Source organism: Manacus candei, unplaced genomic scaffold (genome assembly GCF_025592945.1).
Source record: "Manacus candei isolate 608988 ecotype Guabito, Panama unplaced genomic scaffold, ASM2559294v1 h1tg000034l, whole genome shotgun sequence".
Classification (NCBI taxonomy): Eukaryota; Metazoa; Chordata; class Aves; order Passeriformes; family Pipridae; genus Manacus; species Manacus candei.
In genome coordinates, this window is record NW_026138082.1 from 7,910,189 (window position 1) to 7,921,161 (window position 10,973).

Sequence of the window (10,973 nt, forward strand, 5' to 3'; positions counted from 1 at the left end):
ATTGTATCACAGACACTTTGAAAGTACATTCGAGAGCTATTTCTGAACATTCTTCATTGTCTTTCGTTATTCAAAACACAAAATAAAATGAAAAAGAAGCATGCTTTTTCCCCACCTATGCATTGTCTATACAAAGCTAGAAATACGTCATTTTAAGATCTTTTCAGATGTATAGAATTAATTTAAAGTGGTAGCGATATTTCTTGTTTACTTCTAATGTGTGTATAAAACTTTTCTCCTCTTCTTTTCCCCCTCTTTCTTCCCATTAAACATTATATTTTCTGAGAATGGCAGTCACATGACTGTACAGCATGCTCAATAAGAAAGGAGTTTAAAAGAATTTATTAAAAAGAAAAAAAAAAGAAAAAATAAGTTTAATTTTTGACCCAAAAATATTGGTTTGAATAGCCACTACCTAAACATGGACCATGCTGAGAATTTAAGAAAATAGTATTTGTTCTCCTGCATAGGCTCTCAGCATGCATCTTTGCTATTCAAAGACTTATATCCCTTTTTTTTTTTTTTTGATAATATGAAGGCATAACTTTGTGATATTTATAGAGGATTCCACAACATTTTCATTCTGAATCTGCCAGTGCTTTGTCTGGTCAGTTTGTCATAATGTAATTTTACTGAAATGTTAAGTGAAAGGGCACAAATTGTCTGACAGAAAAAGAAGCAGAGCAAGAGGGGAAGTACCCACTTCAATTCCTTGCCCTTTAGTAAGTGAAAAAATCTTTGGCTACCCTGCCATTGGAGCAAATTTCTTTGTTCTTTTATGATTTTGTTTTGATTTCTGAACCAAAACACAACATATACTTTCCTGAGAAGTAATCAGAAATAAATGAGTGCAATAGTTAATATTTTTCTTTTATTTGTAATTGCTTATCAAATAGTAGTTTGTAATGCTATGATTGCCTGAATTTTTGTGGGTTTTTGAATTTCTTAATTCTGTTAGTACAGCCTCTAAGTGAATAAATTTGATTTAAACTAGAAAACATCTGTAGTAAAAATTGTTTCTTCACACATTCTCTGTAATTTTCCCTTAATTACCAAACTGTATTGCTAAAAAAGTTTTCTTTTTAACGAATATTTTATTTGGTGACTTGCATTGAAAATAGCTATCTGAGCCTCATAGAAAGAAGACTTTAATCATTGTAACACATAAACACAAACACCTTTATACTCTTCAGGATTAGTGAATTTTATTATAGGCTGCTTTCCTGCTTTCTGCTAAAGAATTGAAAATGCCAGGACAGTGCTCTTGCGATGTTCCTCATATTTCTTTAAACCAGCTCTCTGTGTGACATACATGTCACTTGGAGATCAAGAGCAAAATAAGCTCCATGGAATATTTGTATAATTTATTGAATAATTACAGAATGTACTTAGCATTTCCACTAGATAAATACCAAACAACTTCACACAAACTTTGAATCCAGGGGGTTTTGTTGGTTTCTTTGCTTTCCAGAACTCTTGGCTGTTCTCTTTCCAAACTGATTTCCATCCTGGCAAAAAAAAATAATTTAAAGGAATTCTGTCTTTTTTTTGAGGAGAAAAAGTTCCTGTTCCTTTCACAAAGTGAAAAACAAAGAAGCAAACACCTTACATTCAGCTATCCCAAAATGCAAATATTCTGGGATAAGTAGGGCTATAACACTGAGAGGAATAATAGATTTCAGTGTGAAATTGCCCGTAATTTCTCATCTTGTGCTACAAAGATGTCCCATTGAGCCTTTTAGCTAAAATCTTGTTGATGCGTGAAACCTGGCTTGTGATCACGTTAGAGATTTCTGCTGTTATAACTCATTTAATGGGAATAAAATTATAGAGATGTTTTCTGAAACTACATGGAACTGACTCATGGCCCTAGTTTGGAAGCCATAAACATTAATCATCTCTTCCTTGTTTTCCTAGCTCCTGTTCGCTACTTTCAATGTGTCTTCCTAAATGGACCTAATGGATTTGGGCTGCAATTTCCCACTAATCCCCCTTCAAACAAGGAAGAAAAGACTCACTCAAAGACTTCCAAGAGAAAGACAAGGAAACCGGGGCAGTAGAGAGACTGAGTCCTGTGATCACTGATATTTTGCACTTTACCTTTTCTGCTGAGGTCCACAGTAGCTACAATGGTACTTATCATTGCAAGAACGTGATCCACTTGCACACATGTACCTGTATAAAATTTCCATAGGGCAGAGGCAGAACAAGCAGTAATGAACTATGTTTAACAAAAAGAAATGTAAAAGCGCCCCGTTTCTCATGGAAAGGCTGCAATGCTAACAAAGCATTGACATGACTGTGTGTGTGAGCATGCGTGTGTGTTTTCCTGCCTCTTTTGCTCTTGTTTTTCTTTACCTACATGCTCAGCATTGAAGTGAGTCTGTTTTCCATTTAATCTTATCTAAGCAGAGAAATGTTGAATGTAGCTCTTATATCAGCAAGATTGCAAGGCTTCCTGCAATCCTAAATCATTTCTTCTTAAAGTTCAATCAAACTGCTGACAGGAAAAAACCTCACTAAGCCGTGCAAATGTGCTCTGTGACTGGTTCTATTTTTATGTCTCATTGACCAGTGTAGCCTAAAGCTCACACTTACTTGGAACAGCCCAACATACTACCAGTAAGTTGACTCCCCAAGTCATGCTAATGATGAATATTTCTATTTAACTTAAAGTTGTAAAGGCATGGACAGTTTGCCCTGCCTGTTGGTGAAATACAAACTCATCTCCTTTTAAAGCCCAAAGTGAGAAGAGAAAGTGAAACCACATGGCAAAGTTCAGGAAAACCAGTGTTTTACCAACATGAAAGTCCCCAGAAACTAATGAAATAGTTATAGTGCTTCTAGTTTTCTTCTGCAGCTAAATCAGACTGACTTGCACTGAAAACCTTGTAAATGGAGAATATATCAGCCAACCGTTGGCTATTAGCATAAGTCAGATGAAAAGCTAGGATGTGAGATGTCATTCATGAAACTAAGGCAACCCAAATTTCCAATAAGTAAGCATGCGAATTTGATGATATCTCAGATCAGTGAGCAAAAAAAAGAACAAAAAAACCCAAAACCAAAACAGACAAACAATCAGAAAACAGAAACAGGAACACATGGAATAATCCAGGTAGCTCATTCTACTAGATTAAATGAAAGGGCTTCCTCATAGCACAGTACTGTAGATAAATTACAGAACTGAAAGATATGCCAGTTCTCAACCTTCTTTTGTGCCTTTATGTAGAAATAATGAACTTGTTGCCTTAAGAGACAAGATAGCATTCGATCCATGTAAAGGCACATGACTGAAAATTGGCATCTCGCCTGTCTGTGTCTGGTATTGTAAATAATCATGCATTTTTGCAAGCTGCTATTTGTTTGTATTTCTTTACTATATTTTTGCATTTAATCTGGGAAATATGAAGCAGTGATCTTAGTTATATAGTTTTTTGGTGAAGCAGCATGTTTCTCTTTGTACAACCTGACTACTTGTGGAGTCTGAACACACCAAAAACTATATACTATTTTTTATTTTTAGTGTAGTTGAAGATAACATTAGGTCTTTCCCTCATTCCCTTTCCCTGCCCATCCATTCTTACCATCATCAAATAATTGACTCACGTGAGTTTTGGGCAACTGATTCTTTGACAGATTAGCACAATTCAGAAAGCTTTGCTGTTACACTGCTGGGTCAGGTTAGTACTCTGTGACTAGTGGTCATGGCCTTACATGAACCAGGTTTTTGGTCTTAGTGCGCTCTGATATTGCACAGGTCCTGTGCTGCAAAAACTGTCATTGCAACAAGCAGTTTAGGTAGTGGTGTGCAGAAAGAGGTAGGAACAGCTAGGAGTAGCTCTTTCCATGTAGGACCACAGTGCAGATAAGTGTTCATGGTGAATGCCCTCAAAGTCCTCTGTGAAATCTTCTCTGGGTATAGTGCTGCCAACAGAGCACATGATAATCTTTAATTTTCTTTCAATGTCTCTTTTTATATTTCCAGTTACTTTTTCCTTCCCAATTTGTGATTTTGTATGTATTATTATGGATGTTATTGCCCTAGGTTTTTACTGTCAAAGCTATCTTGAAATTGACATTATAACTTTCTGAAAAATCAATTAATTGAAGATTTTATCTAATGCAAATAATCAGCACAACATTTTAATATACCATAAGCCTTTATTTTTTTCAGTTTCTTTTGGCAAAATAATTTTTTCTCATTATAGTTAGCCTTAATCCTTTCTTCCTATCTGAGAGGGGAGATGACAAGAATTTGTTCCAGATCTCATTTGCATAATGTTTCAGTTAGCTATCTGAAAGCTTTGGAAATATAAACAATTAGTGTAACTGAATAAGGGATATAAAATTAGTCATTTACTGTTGTTTCACAATCTTAGTCACTGCCTCAAAAAACTGGAGAAACAGGTCTACTCTCCAAGTGGGAAGCATTTTTCTCTTTAAATTCACCTGCAAAATTAAAAAAAAAATTACTTGATTTGCATGGTTTTACTCAAATTAGCCTGAAATATTGCAAAATCATATGCTGATTGTTATACATTTTGGAAAATAAAAAATATAAACCTTGTTTCAGTGGCTGTAATATGTTGTTCTGTGAATCTCAAAGTGGAGGACAAGGGTTTACAAATGTAAATTTATAAAAATATGATTATAAAGATGCAACTAGGCTGGGAAAATAATTCATTCAGCATTGTATTTATTCCTAATGAGCTTTTAGCTAATACACACTTTGTTGATTACACTCTGGCATAGGAAAAGCTAAATCGTTGCTGCAGTCATTCAAGGTAGGACTTCATCTGTACCAAATCACATATGTTCATCAAAGTGATTATTTAAAATACAACTGTACAACCAATACAGACAGAGCTTTGATCTCCAGTGACTAGTTTGTAGTTCAGACAACTCAGAAAATGGCCACCAAGAAGCTGAGATAGCAAAAAATGGTGAGATTCCCTCCTCTCACACCCCACAGGAGATATGGTTTGCCTGTATCAGCAACTGCTAAGACAGATGAGATAGTGTGGGAACCAGACTCCAACCCGAAGACCGTACAACTGCAATTGCACAGCTCTACACTGGGGCTCAGGAGTCCTTTGCCCTGTGGAGTTTGGTGAGCCATCCCAAGTGCAAGGTGTGTCACTCAGCATTTTGGCTGTGCACCTTTTCCTGAGATGGTAAAATCCTGCTTAAATCAACAGGAACTGGGCACAGTGCCATACACTGGCACAGTTAATCACTAAAGAAGCCTCTTACACAGACTTTCTAACCACCTTTCAGTAACTGAGGCAACAGAAATGAGTAAATTTCCAGCAAGACCAGTGAGATCAGTTTTGCACTGCCGTCTGCCCCAGAGCTGTCTGTTTTCACTGGTGCAGCCCTCAGACCCCATCCACAGCCCTCAGTCCCTGTTCAGTGTTTCACACTTCTACCCATGGCATAGCTGGAGTCCAATTTTGTCCATTTTAAAACCTTTCTGCAAATGGGACCTTTCCTCAGTGGCTCATTCCTATTGCACCAGCTACTGAGGGGTGGTCAGAAAGTCTATGTAAAAAGCTTCTCTATTGATTAACTGTGCCAATGTACAGAGTACAGATGCTCAGGTGCTGGTGGGGGCTGCAGGGCAGCCTCTATGAGGAGCAGCTGGGGCTGCCCTGGGTTAGACTTGGCTGGTTCCAGTCAGCTCCAATGCACCCACCTCAGGGCATATTGGAGCCCAGCAGCCATGATGGTGGTGCCTCAAGGAAACCATTTGTAAGGAAGATTTGGAAATGCCACAAAGAGAGGAGGACAGAACAAAAAGAGGAAGGAGCAGACGAAGCACCAAGGTCAGAAGATGAGGAGGAAGAGGAGCTGCTCCACACCAGGGCAGAGATTCACCTGCAGCCTGTGGAGTACCCCTGCTGGCACAGGCTAAAAGTGTGACAAGGACAGAGCAGTGGAGAGGAACTGCCATGTAGCAACCATTACTGCTGAAGACTGGTGTGAAGGAGTGACACTGATCTTGAGAAAGGGGAAGGAGAGGTGTTGATTTCATGTTTGTCTTTCCGTTTCCCACTATCCAAATCAGCAATTACTTTTTTATGACTTAATTTTCCCTGAGTCTTCTTTGTCCACCACAATAATCAGTAACCAATCTGCTAGTCTTTAGCTTGACCCAAAAGCTTTGTCATTCCTATTCTTCCTATTACCTCTCTCTTAGGGAATAAGTGAGCAAGCAGCTGGGTGGGAGTTCAGTTGTTAACCAAGGCTAACCCACCACAACCGGTTGTTACACAGATCCTATACACTCCTACTAAATGTCAACAAACTGCTATTTGTTGCACATTTAGGGTCTCCACCTAGAACACAAGACAGAACATACATAACTTGCACGTTGCCACAAAGATTTATCCCACTGACCCCCAGCTCTAGAACCACACTGCTACTTTTTTTTGTAGACATCCATTTACTACTTAGTAGTCTAGTTTAGATGCCAAATTCTCTATGACAAAACTGTATGACGTGGCTTTAAGATAACATAATAGAAGTGCATTAAGCACAGTTGCAGAGGAATATCTTTATCTGCTAGCATGTAGGCACTCAGGAGAGCAGCTGAAAGACTTTTCCCTTTCCTATCTTAATACTTTTCTTCCACCACTCAGTATGGTAAGAAATGGGTGACTTACCGCCTTAGGGAGAACACTGGTTGTTTAAGCTGCTTGGAACTCAAGACAGTCATCATCTGACTGCCCTGAGGTATATACCATTGGCAGCACTTCTTTCCAGGGATTGAAGACTGTGGAAGCCAAGAACAAAAGTAAAAGAATTACATGAGTAGTACTGGTGAAAGTGAAGGTGTGAGGGGCTGTTATTTGACAAAATAAAAGAAAATATCAAATGCCTTATGAGGGTTCCTAGGCAGGAACCATACATAAAAGAAGAAAAATTTGCTAAAAATTCATTTTTAAGAAGGTGATATTTCTGCCACCTTTCAGTTCTTCAGAAGGAAAAAACACAAAGGTAACTGAAAATATGAAGCATGTATTATTTATACACCTGAAAAGGTCACTAGATCTCTAGCTTGCATACTAGCTATTCATACTGAGTGAAGTTGTCCAGAAATTTCCAATTACCCAGGTACTTAGGGAGTCATGTTATTCACCTGTGGGTAAAACAGAGTGTACCTCTAAATGCAGAATTCTTAGCCATTCAATTTAACCATGAAATAACATGACATTTTTCAGGTTTTCTCTTGGTTTATGGATTTCTGTGTATTCATGTTGTTTTGTGATACATACTCTACCCAACAATCTGTTCTGAAGACCTCACATCTCAAGGACTGGGTTAGTTAAAGTTGTAAATCAGCAGTTTTGTTCAGTTTCCAGTCTTTTTTATTATTATATTTATTATGATAGAAATTAGTAAAATTTTTAGAACACATTTTATTTTACCTGGTCCAAAAGCCCAGCAATTCAACTTATTCAGTAATGTTTCCTTTGGAAAGATATTGCAAAAAAATGCACTTTCCAGATATCACTTTTATTATGTATCTGTTTTACCAATACTCACTAGACAAAATATGTTTAAAACTTTGACCCTTTTTCTTTCAAGGAGTTGTTTATTCTCAAAGGGAAAAATATGTTCTTGCTCAAATGACCACAATGACCCCTGTGTTCCCTGTGACTTGATTCTTATTCTGTGTTAAGAAAAACCTAAGTGGTCCCATTTTTTTTCTCCACCCACTGTAGGAGAAGACCGAGTTCAAAACCATTTAAGGAACCTGAAGGTGCACAAGTCCATGGGACCTGACGAGATACATCCATGGGTCCTGAAAGAACTGGCCAAGGAAGTGGTTAAGCCACTATCTATCATATTTGAGAAGTCATGGCAATCTGGTGGAGTTCTCACTGACTGGAAAACAGGAAACATACCCATTTTTAAAAAGGGAAATAAGGAAGAACCAGGGAACTACAGGTCAGTCAGTCTCACCTCAGTGTCTGGCAAGATCATGGAGCAGCTCTCCCTGGAAACTATGCTAAGGCACATCAAAAATAATGAGGTGATTGTTAACAGCCAACATGGCATCACTAAAGTCAAATCAAGCCTAACAAATTCATTAGCCTTCTACAATAGGGTTACAGCAGTGGTGAATGAGGGAAGAGCAACAGGTATCACCCACCTGGACTTGTGCAAAGTCACTGTCCCACATGACATCCTTGTCTCTAAACCGAAGAGACATGGATTTGACAGATGGTCCACTGGGCAGATAAGGAATTGGCTGGAGGGTCACAGTCAAAGAACTGCAGTCAGCAGCTCAATGTCCAAGTGGAAAGCAGTGACTAGTGGTGTTCCTCAGGGATTGGTATTGGAACTGGCACTGTTTACCATCTTTGTTGGTCACATGGACAGTGGGCTTGAGTGCACCCTCAGTAAGTTCACTGATGACACCAAGCTGTGTGGTACGGTCAACATGCTGGAGGGAAGGAGTGACACCCAGAGGGACCTTGGCAGGTTTGAGGGGTGGGCACAGGTGATCCTCATGAAGTTTGACAAGGCCAAGTGCAAGGTTCTGCACCTGGATTGGGACAATCCCAAGAACAAGTATAGGCTGGGGAGGGAATGGACTGAAATCAGCCCTAGGGAGAAGGACTTGGGGTTATTGGTGGACAGAAAATTCAACGTGACTTGGCAATGCGTGCTTGTAGTCCAGAAAGACAGTTGTATCCTGGGCTGCACCAAAAGTAGCATGACTAGCAGGTTGAGGGAGGTGATTCCCTCCCTCTACTCTGCTCTGGTGAGACCCCAGCTGGAATACTGCATCCCGCTTTGGGGCCCCCAGCACAAGAAAGATGTTGACATGTTGGAGCAGGTCCAGAGGGGAGCTAGTAAGTTGATCACAGGGCTGGAACACATCTCCTATGAAGACAGGATGAGAGACACGGGGCTGTTCAGCCTGGAGAAGAGAAGGCTTCGAGGATACCTAATTACAGTCTTTCAGTACCTAAAGGGGGCCTGCAAGAGAGGTAAAGAGGGACTTTTCACAGGAGCATGTAGTGATAGGACAAGGGGGAATGGTTTTAAGCTGAAGGAGGTTAGGTTTAGTTTAGATATTAGAGAGAAAATTTTTACTGTGAGGGTTGTGAGGCTCTGGAACAGGTTGCCCAGAGAGGTTGTGGACTCCCCATCCCTGGAGGTGTTCAAGACCAGGTTGGATGGGGCTTTGAGCAACCTGGTCTAGTGGAAGATGCCTCTGCCTATGGCAGGAGGGTGTGAACTAGATTATCTTTAAGGTCTCTTCCAACCCAAACCATTCTATGAGTCTAAAGGATACTCTGCCAACAGGCAAATTTCTTCTCAGATTTTCTTTACCTGAAATAGTCTATTAATTTTCTCTCACAATATCTAATGGTAATAAGCATGCTCATGCCCTAAACTTTTGGGTTTTTTCTCAGTCATCAATAGGAAATTGTATTAGATAATATTGGCTGGTGGCTGAACCAGCAAGTCACTGAATTTAGATAGTAGCAGAGGTAATGAGCAGCTTCTTCCTGTTAAGTGTCATATTTGCTTTTTTAATTCTACAGTTTTCTCATTTTTTGGGCTAAATTTTGCTCAGAAATTCATCTGTTCTCCTATGTACCCCATGCTAAGCTCCAGCTAGCAGAAAAAGCAAATATTTTTTTGAAACTGAATCACGAAACTGAAAAATTGTAATTATGGCAAAGGGTAACTTTGTATGGTAAAGAAACACTTTCTTCACCTGCTTTTTTATTCTGCAAAGGGGCATTACAAAAGGGAAGTCTTCTTGGTTTTGAACCTGTCAAAGAAATGGGAAAATAAAATTGCTGACATTAATACTCCAGCACACTTTCCAGCTGAATGACAAAGATATAAATGCACATCTATTGTGCGACCTACCTTCTGCACTTTATTTCTTTCCTTCAGAAAAGAAACAATGCAAAGGAGTAGCCTTGACTACCATGCTGTTAAATTAGGGCTTAGCAGTAGTGTTGCAGTAAAGAAAAGGCAACATGAAGACAACTTAGTGAGAACCTTCCACGCACTTCTCTCAATATCGTATCTTCCTGCCAAAGTGATATCTCCAGCCTTTCTCAAAAAAACTGATTCTCTCTTGTCTCCAACTTGATGTGAATGGATGTAAGTCTGGCTTGAGAAAATGTTAATAAATCACTGCTGCTTGATGATTTCTGAGTGTGAAAGTCAATCCAGTGTTCTGCTGTCATATACATACATATGTGTGGGTATACATACGTATAGCAGCATACTTACATTTCAGTTGGAATGATGTGTTCTCTGATATATCAAATTAGTAAACTAGAACAAGGAAGCTGTAGTGTTGTGCCAAATAATATTACCTGTTCTTTTAAATTTCCAAAAAAATGTGGAAAAAAAAGTGGAATACTCTCTTTTATAAGATTTTAAGACCCTTACTGTTTAAATCATGCAAATCTTCCTCCTTTTAAGTTTATTGTCAAGAGGTTTTTTCCCATTAATGCCTTGCCAACTAATTTATCATGTCTGGGCACAAGTAATAGAAGGTAACAGAATCCTATAGACTATAGGGCCATTTGGATCCAACTCTGAATCTATTTTTTCTTTAACTAATTGATCTTTTAGCTAATCATTTTAGAAGCTTCCACAAAAAGTAGAAGAGAAAACTGAAGTACCAAGCATTTTTTCGTGTATTCATTTTCAAAACAAAAAAAGCAGAAAAGGCATTTAGAAAATTAGTACCAATGACAGTGAGGTTATTAAATGCTGAATGTCATGAAAATGAAACATCTGTGTGCTTCAGCTTCCAGAAAATAAAGACAACAACATGCCTCTAATTTGCTTGATGCTTAATGATTTAAGTCTAGCATTTTCAGCTGCTAGCAGTGCTGTTGATGTCCTATAGTTTTGGCAGGTTACAATTAGTGAAAATGACAAATCCATGTAATCAAAGGCAGAAATACTGCAAACTTAATTCA

The 10,973-nt window shown here is 38.6% G+C and overlaps 1 protein-coding gene across 9 annotated transcripts in view; it reads left to right on the plus strand.

Annotated features, from left to right (window-relative positions):
* The window catches only part of TRDN (triadin), a 224,279-nt gene extending 214,092 nt beyond the window's left edge, over positions 1–10,187 (plus strand). For 7 of the 9 annotated variants that reach the window (XM_051792113.1, XM_051792115.1, XM_051792118.1 and 4 more), the window contains one exon: positions 7,731–10,187. In XM_051792113.1, the coding sequence (XP_051648073.1) occupies positions 7,731–9,220 (1,490 nt within the window). In that variant the 3' untranslated portion in view covers positions 9,221–10,187. Of the gene's footprint in view, positions 1–1,917; positions 4,571–7,730 lie in introns of those variants that run through there. The other 2 variants (XM_051792120.1, XM_051792122.1) reach the window with 1 other exon arrangement.
* The last annotated feature ends 786 nt before the right edge of the window (positions 10,188–10,973 follow it).